This window comes from Caenorhabditis briggsae (genome assembly GCF_000004555.2).
Source record: "Caenorhabditis briggsae complete genome, chrII, whole genome shotgun sequence".
NCBI lineage: Eukaryota > Metazoa > Nematoda > Chromadorea > Rhabditida > Rhabditidae > Caenorhabditis > Caenorhabditis briggsae.
In genome coordinates, this window is record NC_013486.2 from 2,203,090 (window position 1) to 2,222,885 (window position 19,796).

Genomic DNA, 19,796 nt, shown 5'->3' on the forward strand with positions numbered 1-19,796 from the left:
AAAAGTGATGTAATGTGTGTAAGGTAGTGTAGTTTGGTTTGGGTGTACTATGACAGCAGTACACATCTATAGTTGCATTCTTACATCAATGCATCAGACTTGACGACAATTTGCGTAGCCCACAGGTTGACTGGTCATAAGGGTGAGCTTATAATAGGCTTTCAATTACTATGATGCTCAAGGATGTCGTCAAATTTGATGTTTTGGATGCAAACACCGAACACCTACGCGCTTTCTGCAATACGTGGGATCCTACGACGAATTGCGTATTCGGTGTAAAGTGTCGTCAAATCTAATGTTTTGGGTGCGAACACCATACGCGTTCTGCTAATATAAACTCTGAATTCGTCGTAAAATTCAGTGTATTGTCTGTAAACACGAACTTAGCGGCGTTTGATCTACATGTCCCACGGGAAGCCTCGCTGCTCGTAGGATCTGACGCATTGTCTGCAAACACTTCAATGATATCATTCTGGACACTTTCATTTGAACTTCATCAAAAACCCTTTCCTTCTGTCTAGACACCCCTGCCATTTACCTCCTCTCGCCTTCTTGTTTATGTCAACCAGACTCATTAGAGATTTCTTAGCTTTTTGTTGTCATTCCTGTCTTCAGTATATACTAGATGTTAAATTTCAATATTCTTTGAAAAAATTCACCTGCCGCTTCAATAAAATCGATGTAAAATTCCAGAAGCTGGCCGCACCACACACCAACCAACCCCAACATCATATCGAGTCGAGTGCTTCAGCAACTTCAGACATTAGCTTCGGATTCTTGTTTTGTGGACGACTGTCGTTTACGACACAAATCAATAATAGGTGGGTTTGAAAATGGAGAAAAAGAGCTTTTGAATGAAATAGAGATCGAAACTCTAGGTTAGGTAGGAGCTGAGATACAGTAACCACAAATACTTGATTTTTTCGGGAAGAGAATAGTTAAATTTGGAGCCCTACAGAAGTACTCCACATTTTTTAAATTTTTTTGAAAATTCTTAGAGTATACTAAACAAAAACAGAGCTTCAATTTTGCAGTTGACAACTTTTTTGTATCTTTTTTGGTTTTTGAGTTATGCGCCTTTAAAAATACCATCCCCACCCTCTCGTTTAAGATGGGCCGGGGGAGGCAAAGTGGTACTTTTTAAAGGCGCATATCTCAAAAACTAAAACAGTTACAGAAAAGTTGTCAACTACAAAAGTGAAGCTCTATTTTTGTTTAGTACATTTTGAAATTTTTAGACAAATTGAACAATTTTGGATTGCTTTTTTAGAACTCCGAACTTGACTATTTTTTAATAAAAATGTTCAAAATACCACAGACAATTTTGAGCTTATTTATCTCGGCTCTTATGAAAGATATCAAAAAGTTGTTAACTACAAAATTAAAGCTCTGTTTTTGGTTAATATACTCTGAAAATTTCAGACAAATCTAAAAATAGCAAATCACTTTTTCAGAACTTTAAAATTGCATTATTTCCAGGGTAAACGTATGTGGCGGCACAGAATTCACCCCCGCCGATTTGGCTCGGAAAAACAGCTTGATCAATCGTCAACTCGAACGGGATAAAATCGAAATGAAGCGAACGTTAAAAATCCTGCTCCTCGGTGGACCAGAATGCGGCAAGAGTACCATCTTCAAACAAATGAAAATCATTCATCTCAACGGGTTTTCCGACTTGGACTATGTCAATTTTCGTTATCTAATCTACAGTAACATCATGCAAGCTATGGACCAGCTGCTAGACGCCGCAGAAATGTTCCATTTTCCACCAGACGACTCTCCCTCGATTAGAAGGGCACTGAATCACTACAGATCCTATAAAATTCGGTACAGTATGTCGGAAGTGGAGTTGAATCGAGAGCTCACCGAGTCCCTTCAAAAACTGTATCATTCTGAGTTTATCAAGGCGGTGTTGAATCGGAGAAACGAGATAACACTGTTGGATTCGGCGACATAGTGAGTGGTCTAGGAAAATCTTAGGCCAACGATTTTTTTTCAGTTTTCTGGACGATTTGGACCGGATATCGGCACACGAGTACAAGCCAACACAAATGGATGTTTTGAGATCGCGGGTCGCGACGACGGGTATCACAGAAATCGAATTTCCATTTCGAGAGGCCACATTGAGGTTTGCATTCTTCGAAACTACACAAAAAAGTTGTTGTTTTTCAAAAATGTGTCACTCTATAATTTAAAATTTCACCTGTTTTGAGATTCTTAGAAAATGAATGATGTTGGTTTTTTTTCAGAATGGTTGATGTTGGTGGTCAGAGATCGGAGCAGAGGAAATGGGTAAGAAGAGTTTTGGAATTCTAGGCCAGGGGGTTTCCTAGGCCATGGGTACTTTAAAAGAGGTCAAATGTACTAATCAAACATAGAGCTATGATTTTGTAGCTGAACATTTTTTCGTAACTTTTTTGGTTTTCGAGATATGCGCCTTTAAAACTACCGTATCCATTGTCCTCTTCATCATTGAGAGGGAAGGATGTGGGTGAGAGGGTACTTTTAAAGGCGCATCGCTCAAAAACCAAAGAAGCTACTAAGAAGTTGTCAACTACAAAATTGAAGTTCTATTTTTGTTTAGTACATTCTGAAATTTTTAGACAAATTGAACAATTTTGGATTGCTTTTTTAGAACTCTGAACTTGACTATTTTTGAATAAAAATGTTCAAAATACCGCAGACAATTTTGAGCTCACACACTTGAGCTCAATTATCTTGGTTCCTATTTAAGATATTAAAAATTTGTAAACTCATTTAATATTTATCATAACATCACCAATATTTCATCAGTTGACACATTTTTGAAATCTCTTATCAGCACCGAAAGAATTGAGCTCAAAATTGTCTGCGGTATTTTGAACATTTTCATTAAAAAATAGTCAAGTTCGGAGTACTAGAAAAGCAATCCAAAATTGTTCAATTTATCTAAAAATTTCAGAATTTACTAAACAAAAATAGAGATTTAATTTGTAGTTGACAACTTTTCTGTAAGTTTTTTAGTTTTTGAGATATGCGCTTTTAAAACTACCGTATCCATTGTCCTCAGCATCATCGAGAGGGGAGGGGTGGGGGAGTAGTATTTTTAAAGGCGCATATCTCGAAAACCAAAGAAGCTACTAAAAAGTTGTCAACTACAAAAATGAAAATCTAATTTTGATTATTAGTCTTTGAAAATTTTGATAGAATCGAACAAGATTTCTAACTTTTTTATTCGCTTAAATCAAAAGAATCATGCTGAAATGGTAGAATAGGCGGTCTTCTATTTAACGTCTTTCCTCCAAGAATTGAAGTTTAACCACATTCAAGTTTTATATAATTTTAAAGTTCTTTTTAAGTTCTATATTTTATTTTTTAATTCAACAAAAAATTTCAAAATTGAAGCAAGTTGTGGAGCTTGTAACGCACCAACCCAACTCGCCAGGGCTCGTCAAGGGGTGTCAAGACCGATTAGCTTGTATCTTTTTTCTCCTTAAAGCTAGGATTCTGAAATTTGAAAAGCATAATAAACATGTTTGTTTTAATATAGGTACCAATTTTCAGAAAAGTAGATATGATGGGTCCAGAGATACAGAACGTTAAAGTTAGCGTAACAACACGCATGGGTCGGCATTGTCGTAGCTCAGCTGGTACCATAACTTTGACTTCCGTTATCTCGATTCCCATGGGAGGTAACAAAAAGTGGTCAACTAACAAAATAATTCCAAAATTAAGATAAACATTTTATTAGTTGACTATTTTTCAATAGCTTTCACAAGAAACGAGAAAAATCGGGTCAAAGTTATAGCAATTAGGGTCAGCTAGTTAAGCATGACTTCACTTTGACGCCGCTTATCTCGGTTCCAGTGAGAGGTATCCAAAAATGTTAAACTGGCAAAACTTTTTTGATGTTATGGTAATCATTTTATCAGTTGACAGATTTCTGATATCTTTAATAGGAAACCAGATAAATTGGCATAAAGTCTATACGGTTCTTGAGTTGCCCTGCTAATTGGCGCCAAGCCTCCAAACTAATTTTTTTTTCAGATTCATTGTTTTGACAACGTCAATGGCGTGCTCTTCATCGCCGCCATCTCCGGCTACAACCTGTTCATGGACGACGAGGAGAACCGTCAGGAGAATGGGCAGCCCGGAAAAACGAACCGCCTTCGCTACTCGATGGAACTCTTCAAACGAATCGCCAATCATCAATGCTTCTCAAAAAAGACAGCCATGATCCTCTTCTTGAACAAAATCGATATCTTCAAGGAGAAAATCCCCAAGTATCCACTAACATCGTGCTTCAAAAATTACAAAGGAGCCAGCTCCCTGGAGCCGGCTGCCAAATACGTGGCAGATCGATTCACCAGACTAGTGTCTGGGGATATTCAACACGAGAAACCCGTCTATTCCCATTATACCAATGCCACGGACACCCGAAATATCGATCGGGTATTCGATAGTTGTATGGATGTGGTGTTCAAGATTTCTATGGAAAAAGTTGGCTTCATGTGAGTACCCAGGATTACGGTGTGTGAATTTTGTAATGCGCCTTGAAAATCGTGAATGATTCAGATAAGCCTCATCGTGTGTACATATTACTAACCGCATGCTGGAGTGGTTGACCTTCTGGTGAATCTTGTTCTTGTGGTTTCTTTGGTGGGAAATTCAAATTTTCTTGCAGATACTCTTGATTTATACCTCAACTGCCTCTACTCTACTCATTTTTTTGGCATATTGATGCAAAATTTTCTTTCTAATCACAAATTAATAAACATTTGGTTTTGTAGCTCTCTAATTACAGGATTTTTTTTTCAAATTTGAAAAATCCGGGGCCCACTGGGTCGGATGGTTTTATTCTAATCAATGGTTTTATATAATGGGGTTATTCAGGGAGTCGGCAAAAAAGGAAAAAAAAACTCCGCGAAAACTCGGAGAGTGTTCCAATCTGGCTGAAACTTTGGGGAAAACTGGAGAAAACTATAGGAAACATTTTGCCAAAGTTTGGGATCAAAATATCGGCTTTGAAAATTTGGCTGGAATTTCAGACAAATTTTCAAAGTTGATATTTTGACCCCAAACTTTGGAAAAATGTTTCCTATAGTTTTCTCCAGTCTTCCCCAAAGTTTCAAGTATGATTTAGAAAAAAATTCAACAATTCAGAAAATTCAAAAAATTCAAAATTTCAAAAGTTCTGAAATTCAAAAATTCAGAAATTTCAAGGATTCCAGAAAATCCAAAAATTCAAAACTCAAAAAGCCAAATTATTAAAAATTTAAAAAATTCAGAAAATCAGAGAATCGAAAAATTTCAAAAATTCAGAAAATTCCAAAATTCAGAAAATTCCAAAAGTTCAGAAAGTTCAAAAAATTCAAAAATTCAAAAAATTTCAAAAATTCCATAAATTCAGAAAATTCAGAAATTCCAAAAATTCCAAAAATTCAAAAAAATTCAGAAAATTCCAAAAATTCAAAATTCGAAAACCCAAATTATTCAGGATTCAGAAAATACAAAAAATCAGAACTTCAAAAATTCAAAATTTCGAAAATTCAATTATTTTCACAAATTTCAGAAGTTCTGAAATTCGAAAATTCAAAAAATCGGAAATTCGAAAAATTCGAAAAATTTCAATAGTTCACGTCCATCCTCTTCATTCAATTACAAAAAATATTACAGAGAAAATCAAGAGTTCTCTAAAAAAACATCCGTATTCATTCATTCGCCGAACAGATATTCACACATGCATCTTCAAATTTTTGGGATTACATAAAGAAAAAAAAGGAGGCGTGGACTCCTTTTTCTTCTAGTGTCCCGTTGGAATACTACTGCTTAATACAGTATTCGGACGTTTCCATAATGGGAAAATTTCCGATTTTCCAGTTTCCGGATTGATGTAACGGTACGAGTGATAGCAACGAACAAGGTCCGATAGGCGGCGGAACTGAAATTTTGAATTCTGAAATTTTATTTAAAAATTTTTTTCGAATTTCTATAAATTTTTGATTTTCTGGGAGTTCCGAAAAACGAAAAACTCTAAAAAAAGCAGAAAGTCAGAAATTCGGAAAATTTAGATTTTTTTGAATTACCAAAATTTCCAAAAATTAGAAATTTTTGGAAAATCAACAACTTCAAATTTCATATCTGTCTGTCTGTCCGTCCAGATGTCTCTCTTACCAATTGAGTGTGCTGCTTGTTGATAATCACCGTCCACCACATACTGTTATTCTCAGTGAGCACTTGTTGAACACGGAAGTTGAAGATCTGAAATTTCAGAAATTTTTTGAATTTCTGAATTTTTGAATTTCTGAATTTATGAATTTCTGAATTCCTGAATTTCTGAGTTTTTAAATTTTTGAATTTCTGAATTTCCGAATTTCTGAATTTCTGAATTTTTGAATTCCTGAATTTCCGAATTTTTGAATTTTTGCATTTCTGAATTTTTGAATTTCTGAATTTCTGAATTTCTGAATTTCTGAATTTCTGAATTTCTGAATTTCTGAATTTCTGAATTTCTGAATTTCTGAATTTCTGAATTTCTGAATTTCTGAATTTCTGAATTTCTGAATTTCTGAATTTCTGAATTTCTGAATTTCTGAATTTCTGAATTTCTGAATTTCTGAATTTCTGAATTTCTGAATTTCTGAATTTCTGAATTTCTGAATTTCTGAATTTCTGAATTTCTGAATTTCTGAATTTCTGTATTTCTGAATTTCTGAATTTCTGAGTTTTTGAATTTTTTAATTTTTGAAGTTTTGAATTTCTGAATTTCTGAATTTCCGATATTCTGAATTTTCGAATTTTTGGACTTCTGAAATTCTAAATTTCTGAGTTTCTGATTTTTCGAATTTACCGAGTTTCTGAACTTTTGAATTTCTGAATTTTCGAATTTCTGAATTTTTGAATCCCTGAATTTCATAATTTCTGAATTTTTTGAATTTTTGATTTTCTGAATTTTTGATTTTCTGAATTTCTGAGTTTTTGAATTTCTGAATTTCTGAATTTTTGAATTCCTGAATTTCCGAATTTTTTAATTTTTGAAGTTTTGAATTTCTGAATTTATGAATTTTTGAATTTCTGAAAATCTGAATTTCCGAATTTCCGAATTTCGGAACTTTCCGATCTCAAATTCCCAAAATTTCCACACCTGATCTTCCGAGTTCCTATAGCAAATGAACAATGGAATATTGATGGAAACTTCAGTCTTTTTCGGTTCCTTCGCCACACGATAATACAAAATGAAATCACCGATTCGTGTCACATTCGACGCCTCCTTCTTATTCAACACACCCTTATAATGCTCTTCCAAATTCGGCTCCACCATCGTCGCCGCGATATTCAAATTCGCGGAAATCGGACGAGAATCCGATCCCAGTGTCAGCAAATGACTATCACTCGAACGGCTACTCATGTTCAATGGAGCGCGATTGGATGCCGATGACATTGAAGACGTCGTTCCAGTTGACGTGGCAAGACTGAAGCAGTTTTCAGTGGTACGTGTCGAACTGCGTCGGGATGATAGATTGTCGTAGCAAGTGTTCGAGAAGGAATTCTTCGCCGGACGACGATTTGCCGTAGAGCGAATTACGAAGTTGGAGCTGAAAATTGTGAAGAATTTAGCCTCTCGTTTCAGAACCAGATTTTCCGATTTTTTCAAAAAGTATCGATTTTTTCATCTCGGCGAAAAATTAACGGCATTTTTGGGAAACTGCGACACCGAATCGATATTCTCGAAATTATCGATTTTTCTAATTTTGTCATGGAAAAGGCGGCGGCGGTTTCTTTTTATGCCGAATATCACTTCTTGAGACTTTAGCGAAAACTTTTAAGGCGAAAATCGGTCAAAAATCGATAAAGTCAGTTTTCCCGCAATTATCGATTTTTTTGTACAAGCCGCCACAAGCGTCAGGAATTTTTTCAACAGAATTTTAAGCTGAAAATTCGAGAGCTTCTTGAAAAAAATTGAAAAAATGTAATTTCTGGAAAATCGTTTTTTTTAATCGATAAATTATCGATTTTTCCCTCGAATTTCTCGATTTTTAGTGAGCGCAATAGATTCGTTGAAGATACATTATTCTTTCAAACAAAAGTCTGAGAAAAATTGAAAAAAAACCCCTTTTTCGCAAAATACCGATTTTCCGGAAAATCGATATTTTTTACGAAAATTATCGATTTTTCCAAATCGGCGGAAACCTATTTTTGTGAAACAACAATGTTAGGTAGTCGCTTTGAAGTCCCCGAAAAGCGGTAAAAAATTTCCGATAGCTCCTAAATCGATAAATTATCGATTTACCGATTTTCCCACAAACTCACTCTCTTGGCGACTCATCATTGGGTGCATGACGCCGCGCCCGTTCGATCTCATCATCTTCTCGGATCGACAGTATTGATTCGGCAACTCTTCTCGTGTACTTTTCTTCTTTTTGCTGTTCTGAGGAAAATCGATATTGATTGTTGTGGCACTGAGCGACAAAAAAGAAAAACAAGCTCAAAAATGTGTATTTTCACGGGTAAAAGATTTACAAACAATGGAATTAGTAGAAGCTGAGAACTGGCGGACGTCCACAAACGTATCCGTAGTTGGTGAATAGTGCCTTCTCGAAATCATATGGTGGTACGGCCATGTCACAGCTGGAAGAGTTTTATTTGTTAGTTGTGGACTAACTTTTTCGGACTCAATTATCTCAGTTTCTGTGAGAGATATCAAAATATTATCAACTGATAAAATGTTTGTCAAAAAATTCTTAACACTTTATCAGTTTACAATATTTCGATATGTTTTATTGCAGCCGAGATAATGGAGCTCAAAGTTACGGTATCCTTCTGGCAGCCGGCCAAGCTGGCCTAGGATTTTTCTAGGTCACTAAAACTCACTGAATCGCGTGAAGCTGTCCGTTACGATCGTCGTTTCCAGGATAAATCCACATTTGAACACAATCGGCGGTGATTGAGTCAACAGTCGGACTGCAAAATTTTTTGTTTTTTGTCTTTTTTTAAACGAAAAATGATCAAATTTACGGTCCTACAAAAGTGGTCCAAAATTTTTGGATTTGTTTGAAATTTTCAGAGTGTACTAAACAAAAATACAGCTTTAATTTTCTAGTTGGCAACTTTTTTCTAGAGTTTTTGGTTTTTGAGATATGCGCCTTTGAAAATATAAGATCTCCCGCCCCCTCCGTCCCTATTATGAAGGGGCGGGGGAGATGGTATATTTAAAGGCGCATATCTCGAAAACCAAGAAAGACGCACGAAAATTTTCAACTGCAAAAATGTGGGAAATCCTATTTGCACTATTTTTGTAATTGACAACATTTTTGTATCTTTTTAGGTTTTTGAGTTGCGCGCTTTTAAAGGGGGACTCCGACCAAAAATTTTTATTGCATTAAAATGTGTTAAAAGTTATCTATTTTCCGAATATTATTGCTAACAAATTCAAAAAAAGTTCGAAATTCCCAAAAAACGGCGTTGAAAAGGAAGAAAATTCAAAAAAAGGTGCCGCCGGGGGACGAGGATTTTCAATGAGAAACCTAGGCCACGCCGCTTTTCCTACGTGGCAAATTTTCCGGATTTTTTTCAATTTCATGTCCGGCAGGTAAAAAACGTAAAAAACCACTGTCGGCGACTTGAAAAAAAGGCTGTCAGATGCCGTGGCCTANGTTTCTCACTGAAAATCCTCGTCCCCCGGCGGCACCTTTTTTTGAATTTTCTTCCTTTTCAACGCCGTTTTTCGGGGATTTCGGATTTTCTTTGAATTTTTTCGCAATAATATTCGAAAAATAGATAAATTTTAACACAATTTAATGGAAAAAAATTTCTGGTCGGAGTCCCCCTTTAATAATACTGTACCCCCCGCCGCCTTCATCATTAGGTGGGAGGGGAGAGGGAGGCGGTACTTTTTTGAAGACGCGTATCTCGAAAACCAAAACAGAAACATAAAAATTGGTAATTGCAAAAAATTGTAAAATAGGATTTCCTATAGTTTTGTAGTTGACAACATTTTTGTAACTTTCTTCGTTTTCGAGATATGCGCCTTTAAAAGTACCATATCCTGCCTCTTAATGGTGAAGGGACGGGGTGATGGTATTTTTGAAGGCGCATAACTCAAAAACCAGAGAAGCTACAAAAAAGCTGTCAAGTACAAAATTAAAGCTCTATTTTTTGTTTAGTACATCTGGCTATTTTCAGACAAATCTATAAATTTTGGACCATTTTTGTAGGAGTCCAAAGTAGACGATTTCTGATGAAAAATAGAAAAGCTACTAGGCAAGGATAGCTACTCAGCGAATTCCAGAAAGTTTTAAAAATCCTGAAATTTTTCAAAAATTTTCCGGGACTGTAGACTTACTAGGTACTGTACTCCTCGGTTCTTATTGGCCAATATGCCCAAGATGGTGCAGTTCTGTACCATTGAGTCCATGCGTACTTTGGATCGGTTCTTGGATCGGTGATATCGAACACCTTGGTTTTATCATTGCAAGGAGCGGCGATTTGTTGAGTGACATTTAATGTTCTGCACTGTTCGATACGAACACCATCAAGCCAAATCGATCCTTGGGTGATGTTGTTGTAGCGGAAGTATTTTGATGCGTGTCCTGCAAACAATCAGTTTTCTAGCTCATCTAGAAGCCAAGATACAGCTATTCCAAGCTTTGTAGAGTCGCAGACAGTTAGAGTGTCTCGTTGTCTGCGTCTCTCCATCGTATCTCCGCATCCAGGTGAGTTAGATGATTGAAACTTGAATGAAAACGAAGACAGTTTGAAATCCTATATTCTGAACTATGAACTAATTTTCTAGGTGTCCCAGGAACAAAGACACATAGATTTGAAGTTTGGAAGAGACGCAGACAGCTGGAAACTGTCTACGTCACATAGAACTCCACTTGCTTTTTGACCTTAATTATCTCAGGTACTAAAAAAGCTATCAAAAATCTGAAAAATACAAAAATTTTGATGATATTATTATAATCATTTTATCAATTGACCATTTTTTTTTGATATATTTTACAGGAATCGAGATAATTAAGTTCAAGGAACGTATAGTGTTTATGGGATCTCGGTTCCGATATCTTCACTTTGAGCTCATTTATCTCTGTTCCCAAAAAATTTATCAAAAAGTGGTTAACTAATAAAACGTTGCTGATATCCTGATAAACATTTTATCAGTTGACAGTTTTTTGATATCTCACACATTGCCCGATTTAATTGAGCTCAAATGTGGGGACATTGCTTACGGTAGCCACTCTTTTCTGTCTTCCCTTTGAGCTCAATTATCTCAATTACTAGAAAAGTTATTAAAAATTTGTAAACTACAAAAATGTTTGTCATAAAATTTGCAATATTTGTTTTGTTGACAAATTTTTGATACCCAAGATAAACTAGATCAACTTCTATATCTCAATGTCCTAATATCCCAATACTCACTAACGATATGCTTCTGCTCATCATAGCTTGCAAACGTCGACAAAACGGCTCCTTCAGCGTTACAAGCTTGCTGAGCAGCCTGTTCCGAAACCGACACGTTGACCATAACCACACGGAGACACCACATTTTCGTCTGATTGTTTGTGGCTGTTGGCTGACGGTAGTATCCTTTGTAGTGTTTTGGACACTTCATTTTCTGCTGCTTTTCTTCCGATTCACAGGATTCTGAAACTCTTATTGTTAGATTCTAGAACTCTGGGGTCTTTAAGTTTTCAGGATCTAAGGGCAAGACTATCAAATTGAAAAACTGGTTACGGTATTTTAAGATATGCAGGTTACGGTAGGTCAGTCGACTCCTAAACTTTCCAGTTAAGGAGAACCGATACCGACTGAGCTGCGCAGTATTAACTTTAAGTCCCTGTATCTCGGGACCCATATTAGCTAGAATTTTGAAAATTGGTACAGGTACTAAGGCAAATTTGTTAATTGTGTTTGCTAAATTTCAGATTTCTAACTTTTTTCAAGACAGAGCTACGCGGTCGCCAAGTTGACTACCGACAGATGAAGCGGTGCACGCTATTATCCTAGCTTCAATGGTCCATATTTCAGGACCCTTCATAGCTAACTTCCTGAAATTTGATACACATACTGAAACAGACATTTTTATCATTTTTGTCAAATTTCAAAATCCTAGCTTCACCGACAACAGAGCTATGCTGCCGTCAGATGAAGTGGTGCGCGCTGTTATACTATGTAGCTTCCACGACCCGTATCTCACACTATGACCCTACCGTTAACATCCTGTATCTCAAGACCCATTATAGCTAGCTTTTTGAAATTTGGTATGCATACTAAATCAAATACGTTCATTATAACTCTCAAGTTTTAGACCCTTAGCTTCAAGGAGAAAGAAGATACATGTGTTTGAAACCCTGTGTGTTTAATCATGTTCTAAAATCTTTTATTTTAATCATGTTCTAAAATATCTTTTGAAGGTTTGAAAACCCCAACTCACCATCGTTATCAATCACAAATGCTTTGACATTCAGAATACAAAAGCATAGCGCTGCAAAAACGATCCACCGTTTCATTTTGGTGTCCAAAAATGATCGGAAAATGTTCAAATCGGGGTTCTATAAGTTATATTTTTATAGTTCCGCTTTCATTGCAAACCTTCTTTTTGCTTTATGATTTTTCTACAGAAACCTAGAAACACACAAAAAAACGCCCAAGAGTTTTGGAAATATCTTGAATTTTCGAACTTTTTGGACCGGAAACAAACTCGAAATATTTTTCGAAAATGGTCGATTTATCGGAGTCTCTAATTCGGTTTTAAATAAAGATACAAATTTGAAATTTAGCAAACATAATCAATAAATGTGATTTAATTTGTGTACCAAATTTCACGAAATTAGCTATGAAGGGTCTTGAGATATTGAAGTTAAGAACAGCGTGCACCCATTCATCTGACAGCAGTCGACTTGGCGACTGCATAGCTCGGTTGTCATTGAAGCTAGGATTTTGAAATTTGACAAAAATGTTGGTTTCAGTACGTGTATCAAATTTCAGAAAATTAGCTATGAAGGGTCCTGAGATATGGGTCATTGAAGCTAGGATAATAGCGCACACCTCTTCATCTGTCGGTGGCCGACTTTGCGATCGCATAGCTCTGTTTTCGTTGGAGTTAGAATTTTGAAATTTGACAAAAATGATAAACATGTCTGTTTCAGTATGTGTACCAAATTTCATAAAATTAGGTATGAAGGGTCTTGAGATACGGGCTGTTGAAGTTAGTATAACAGCGCACACTACTTCATCTGACGGCAGTCGACTTGGCCACTGCATAGCTCTGATGTCGGTGAAGCTAGGATTTTGAAACTCAACAAACATAATAAACATATTTGCCTTAAAAAGTTAACTAAATTTCAGGAAGCTAGCTGTAATGGGTCCCGAGATACAAGATGTTAAACTTAGAGTTGCTCAGATCGTCGGTCGGCAGCGGCTCTGCATCGTAGGTTGGAGGGCCGCGGTCAGCCGCAATCGGCAAACCTACCGTAACCTGCATATCTTAAAAATACCGTAACAAGAAAATAGCTGTCTAAAGTATGGAAAATAGTTCTTGGAAGTTTGGAATCTTCGAGTTTTTTAAAAATTAGAATTTCGGAATTTTTAGGATTCTCAGACTGTCGTCGTTGTTGTCTTCTTTCTCTTCCTGATCTTCTGAATACCTGCACGTCTTCTGATTTTCATCTGAACACATTCTCCATAGACACCTGATCAGTTTGTGGGATACGCATCACCGAATTCGATGATCATTGAGAAGAAATTCCAAGTTGTTTACTGAAAATTTTTCAAAAAATTCTCAGAAATTTCACATAGGAAAAGTTTGAGAAGTATATAAAACCATGAGATTTTGAAAACTTTTTTTGTTGAAATTTTAAAAAATTCAAATTCTTTTTTTTCTTTCAAAAAATGAAAAAAAAGAAAATTGAACCCAAAAAAAATTTTTTTTTGGCTAATGACATCCCGCCTTCTCAGATATCTAACACTTATTTTTTGGATGGATCAGTTTTTAGAAATTCTCATTTTTCATTTATCTAGAAAAGAACCTTTTTTGTATTGTAACAAAAATAATTTATTTTGTAGTTGTAGGAAAATCTGAAAAAGTTTTTTTTGTTGAAAATTTAAATGTAAGAAAGATTCAAAAAGATTCAAAAACTTTTCAAGAAATTTGAAAAATCAAAAATTAAAAAGTTAAAAAATACGAATAAAAACAGAAATTTGTGTGTGTGTGTGTGTGTGTGTGTAGAATAAAATAAAACCCTTTTCATAATCGTTCCGTTTTCGAAGGCACCCATTTTTCAGCATTCATTTCCATCAAAAATTCAAATTTTGACATAGAAAACAAGCCGTTCGGTGGTCCTTCAATTTCTCTTTTTCTCTCTTTTTCTCATTTTTTTCTAGGGATTCGCATATTCAAATTGAGCATAAAATTTTCTTTTTCTTCTTCTCCCGAATCCTCTCTTTTTCCCTTTTATTTTATTAGCTGTAATTCGATTTTTGGTCCTACTGGTGTATTATTTTTAGAAATTCAGAATTATTTTTTATTTCAATTTCTGGAATTTTTCAACTTTTTTGAAATTTCAAAAAATCGCTGAATTTCTGTAATTTTGAAACTTATTTTAATAAATGCTAAAAATTCAAAAAATTCCGAAAACTCAGAAATTTCAAAATTTTAAAATTTTTAAAGTTTGAAAATTCGAAAATCCGTTTGAAAATTCGAAACATCCCAAAATTTCAAATCTTCAGAAATCAGAATTTCAGAAATTCCAAAAACTTCCAACAAAAAAAATAAATTCTTGAAAATTCAAAAGTCCCAAAAACCAAAATTTTACTTTTGAAAATACTGAAATAAACATTCATAAATTTCCACAAAAAATACAAAAATTTTCAAAAAGTTCCGGAAAATCCCAGAAGTTAAAAATGTTCCAAGAACTTCTGAAACAAAAAAAAACACTAGAAAACTAAAAGTTTCTAGGAACAAATAAGTATTTTCGAAAGTAAACGGTCTCAAAAGATCAAGTGAGATGATCCATCTAAAGTCATTCGCTTCTTTTGGATTAAGAAAAAACATGACTTCTCGAGAACTCATGTTTACGAATTTTCTACTTTTTTCAACTATTTTTTCGGAAAAAAATCTTTGTGTTTTTTTTTGGAAATTGCTCAAAATAGTAGTGTCTTTTTTGTTTTGGAATAGTTTTTGGAAACGCAGGAATTTTGAAATTTTATGATTTTCAATTTTTTTAATTTCCGGAGTACTCTCAACTTTCATGGTTTTCTAAACTCCCAGTATTCCAGAAATTTTTTGTATTTCTGAATTTCTGAATTTCTGAATTTTTGAATTCCCGATTTCCAGAATCTTAAAATTTCTGAGTTTCTGAATTTCTGTATTTCTGAATTTCTGTATTTCTGAATTTCTGAATTTCTGCATTTCTGAATTTCTGAATTTCTGGATTTTTGAATCCCTGAATTTCTGAATTTCTAAATTTCTAAATTTCTGAAATTCTGAGTTTCTGAATTTCTGAATTTCTGAATTTCTGAATTTCTGAATTTCTGAATTTCTGAATTTCTGAATTTCAGAATTTCTGAATTTCTGAATTTCTGAATTTCTGAATTTCTGAATTTCAGAATTTCTAAATTTCTAAATTTCTGAATTTCTGAAATTCTGAGTTTCTGAATTTCTGAATTTCTGAATTTCTGAATTTTTGAATCCCTGAATTTCTGAATCCCTGAATTTCTGAATCCCTGAATTTCTGAATTTCTGGATTTCTGAATTTCTGAATCCCTGAATTTCTGAATTTCTGAATTTCTGAATTTCTGAATTTCTGAATTTCTGAATTTCTAAATTTCTAAATTTCTAAATTTCTGAATTTCTGAGATTCTGAGATTGGGAGACTTTCATTTTTATAGCGTTTTCTTCCTGTTTCTATTGTTTTTATTATTCATTTTTCTGTTTTTTGACTCATAAAACCACCCCGAAGGACCATTAATTTTTCCCATTGTTTTTGTCATTTTTCTCATTCACCAAGTCCGTTTTATAGCTCATTTCCCATTTTTTATTATTTTCAGTCATTCACAGTTTCAGTCATTTTCAGTCAGAAAACAAAACAAAACCATTAATTTTTCTTGTTTTTCATTTTCGTTGAAAACCATAAAATGCTTAATTAAGAAATTCAGAAATTCAGAAATTCAGAAACTCAGGAATTCAAAAATTTAAAAATTCAGAAATTCAGAAATTCAGAAATTCAAAAATTCAAAAATTCAGAAATTCAGAAATTCAAAAATTCAAAAATTCAGAAATTCAAAAATTCAGAAATTCAGAAAAAATATTTTTTTTTCTTGTGGAGAAATATGACAATTTCTCACGAATCTCTATTTCTTTTTTTTCAATTTTTTGAGAATTTTTGGTTATCCTGAAATTTCCAAAATACCAATTGTTAAAGTTTTTTCAACATTTCTTTTCTAAATTTTCGAAATTTCTGAACTCCGAAATTTCTAGATATTACAAATTCTATAATAGAAGTTTCAAGATCAGATTTTTCGATTAAAAAAATCCAGATCCCTTTATCAATTTTCATTTTTTTACCATTCATTTGTTACTTTTAATCTCCCAACTAGGCAAAAATGTATATAACCTGCTCGTAAATTTATTAAGAAAACTCACATCACTTTTTTTTCTGAATTTCAGCTAAATTCAGTGATCCGAAATTTGTCATGAATTATTTATGAATTAATTTCCCTCCGAAGAAATAGTGTGGAAAAATAAGAGAGCGCTAGAGAAAAATTGCTGATCGTTAGGGTTTTTTTTCAGCTGCCTTTTTAATTTTTAAATTATTTTTTTTATCTTTGTCGGTTTCAATTTTAGAACAGCTGAATTTTCGAGAGTGCCGTGCCAGGTACAGAATGTATCTGAAAAAACTGGAGAGTTCAAAAATATGAAAAATTTTCAAAATTGTGAAATATCGAAAAATAGAAATTGTGGAGGTTTGAAACTTCTGAATTTCTAAGAAATCCAGAAACTTGAAAATTTGAAGGTTTTCAGTGGAAATTCAAACAATTCGGAAAGAATCAGAAGTTAGATGATCCAGGACCCAGGACCCAGGACCCAGGACCCAGGACCCAGGACCCATACAAAATTCCTAAATTCTTGGTATCTGAAAATTTTAAAACTTTCAGAAAATCAGAAATTCCAATTCCAAAATATTCGGAAATTCAGAAATCCAGAATTTTCAGAAAAAATCCAAAACTTCCAAATAATTTTCACTTCCTCATTTCCCCAAAATGTTCCATTATCCATATATCCAAGTGCACTTCATTAATCATCCCCGGATCCAAAAAAAAAAACTAGTTGATCCATTTGGTTCCTCTATTTTTTTCCTCGTGTCGTTAATTTTTTTCTTTCCGAGTCATCATTTTGTACTAATCCGTTTTTTATGATACATTTCACCTTTTTTCTCCTGTTCCTTATGATTTTCTTTCTTTTTATTTCTAGACCATTTTGTGCTTTGGACCCATTTCTTGATCTACAAATTTGTCATTTTTAGGATCATTGAACAAAAAATGGTAGACATCCGGATTTTGGGAAATACAGAGGGACTGGTTTGTTTTGGGTGTCCAGAAAATTCCACAAAGGAAATTTTGGATTTCAGGATTCCTATTTTAGAATTTCTAAAGTTTGGAATTTTCTAATTTTTCTGACTTTCCGAACTTTGCAATTTTCAACTTTCTTTTAAATTAGAAAATGTTTTTTCTCAACAAGAAAACACATTTTAAAATGTATTATAGCTTTTTGAAGTGTCTTTTTTTCCTCATGTTTTCTAGCTGAAACCTGATACTTTGAGCTGAAAATGAGAAACTACTTTTTTCTTTCATTTCTGAAATTTTCCAAAAAAAATTTGCCCGAAACTTTTGAATTCGGATATTCTGAAATTTTTTTCTGAGATTTTGAATTCGGATATTCTGAAATCCTAAACATGGAATTTTTGAGATGTGATTCTGAATTTCTGAATTTCTGAATTTCTGAATTTCTGAATTTCTGAATTTCTGAGTTTCTGAGATTCTGAGATTCTGAGATTCTGAAATTCTGAGATTCTGATATTCTGAGATTCTGAGATTCTGAGTTTCTGAAATTCTGAAAGCTGAAAACTCTAAAATTACTGAATTTCAAAAATTCAAAAATTATTAAAATTTCAAAATTCTAAAATTCAAAAAAACCAGAAAAAAATTCAAAAAAACCAGATCGTCTAATATTTTTCATTTTTGAAATGTTCTTCTGAATCGCTTGAAAATTTAAGAAAAATCTTGTCTAAAAAAACAATTTTTGAATGCATTCTTAATTTTTCAGGGAAGTGTTTTCTGTTTTTTTTTTGGACAAAAACTGAAATTGTCTGAAAATTTTGCAAAAAATTCCAATTTCTTGTGTTTTTTGTTCTTCCTAGTTCACCAATCATAAATTAATTGCTCATTGTTTGGGAAAATATAGATTTTTCCTGAATTTTAACAAAAAATTCACCTGTTTCTCTTTTTGAATTATTCAAGAATCATAGAACAAAAAGTTTTGCATTGACTTAAAAAAAATTATTTTCAAAATTTTGTTAACTCAAAAATCCAGAATTCCGGAATTCAAAAATTCAAAAATTTAGAAATTCAAAAATCCGAAATTCGAAAATTAGAAATTCCAGATTTTTAGACAAACCAGTCCATCTGTATTTCCAAATATTCAGATGTCCGTTTTTTTCCAAATAGCCCTTTTAAATATATTTTTAATGTTCCAAAAAAAGTGACCGGAAAAAAAGAGTCTAGACGAAATTTAATTTCCGAAGCGATGTGAGTTTGGCTGAAAAAAAAACAGAAAGAAAAGGACAAAAAAACAGCTAGTGGACCGGTTGAAAAACATACACATTCATCGAATTTGACCTCTTTTAAATTCATAACTTTTATTATTATTATTGACTTTTGACGGTTTTCAATTTTCGAGTTTTTGAAAACATTTTTTTATAATTTGAATCACAAATTTTGGATTTCGAATTTTTAAGAATTTCCATGAAAATGCAAAAATTTCGGAACTTTCAGGAGTTAGTTTTTGAGATGAAATTTCAGAATCTTAGAATTTCAGAATCTCAGAATTTCGGAATTTCAGAATCTCAGAATCACAGAATCTCAGAATCTCAGGATCACAGAATCTCAGAATCTCAAAATCTCAGAATCTCAGAATCTCAGAATCTCAGAATCTCAGAATCTCAGAATCTCAGAATCTCAGGACCTCAGAAGCTTAGGATCTCAGAACCTCAGAATCTTAGAATCTCAAAATCTCAAAACCTCAGAATCTCAGAATCTCAGAAACTCAGAATCACAGAATCTCAGAATTTCTGAATCTCAGAATCTCAGAATCTCAGAATCTCAGAATCTCAGAATTTCTGAATTTCTGAATTTCTGAATTTCTGAATTTCTGAATTTCTGAATTTCTGAATTTCTGAATTTCTGAATTTTTGACTTTCTGAAATTCTGAATTTGGAATTTCTGAATTTCTGAATTTCTGAATTTCTGAATTTCTGAATTTCTGAATTTCTGAATTTCTGAATTTCTGAATTTCTGAATTTCTGAATTTCTGAATTTCTGAATTTCTGAATTTCTGAATTTCTGAATTTCTGAATTTCTGAATTTCTGAATTTCTGAATTTCTGAATTTCTGAATTTCTGAATTTCTGAATTTCTGAATTTCTGAATTTCTGAATTTCTGAATTTCTGAATTTCTGAATTTCTGAATTTCTGAATTTCTGAATTTCTGAATTTCTGAATTTCTGAATTTCTGAATTTCGGAATTTCTGAATTTCTGAATTT

The 19,796-nt window shown here is 33.5% G+C and overlaps 2 protein-coding genes across 2 annotated transcripts in view; one reads left to right on the forward strand and one right to left on the reverse strand.

Annotated features, from left to right (window-relative positions):
* Positions 1-4,494, forward strand: part of Cbr-gpa-11 — a gene marked incomplete at both ends in the record, with an annotated part of 15,041 nt that extends 10,547 nt beyond the window's left edge. Inside the window, 5 exons of the mRNA XM_002629860.2 lie at positions 694-821; positions 1,480-1,956; positions 2,000-2,128; positions 2,250-2,292; positions 4,027-4,494. Coding sequence (XP_002629906.2) covers positions 694-821; positions 1,480-1,956; positions 2,000-2,128; positions 2,250-2,292; positions 4,027-4,494 — 1,245 coding nt within the window. The remainder of the gene's footprint in view (positions 1-693; positions 822-1,479; positions 1,957-1,999; positions 2,129-2,249; positions 2,293-4,026) is intronic.
* Positions 4,495-6,205: 1,711 nt separating this feature from the next.
* Positions 6,206-12,488, reverse strand: Cbr-clec-135 (the record flags this gene model as incomplete). The annotated part of the gene is made up of 8 exons (XM_045241786.1): positions 6,206-6,215; positions 7,155-7,574; positions 8,290-8,438; positions 8,529-8,607; positions 8,851-8,940; positions 10,322-10,568; positions 11,398-11,622; positions 12,413-12,488. The coding sequence occupies 8 exons, from the start codon at positions 12,486-12,488 to the stop codon at positions 6,206-6,208; spliced, it is 1,296 nt and encodes a 431-aa protein (XP_045097425.1).
* Between the last annotated feature and the right edge of the window lie 7,308 nt (positions 12,489-19,796).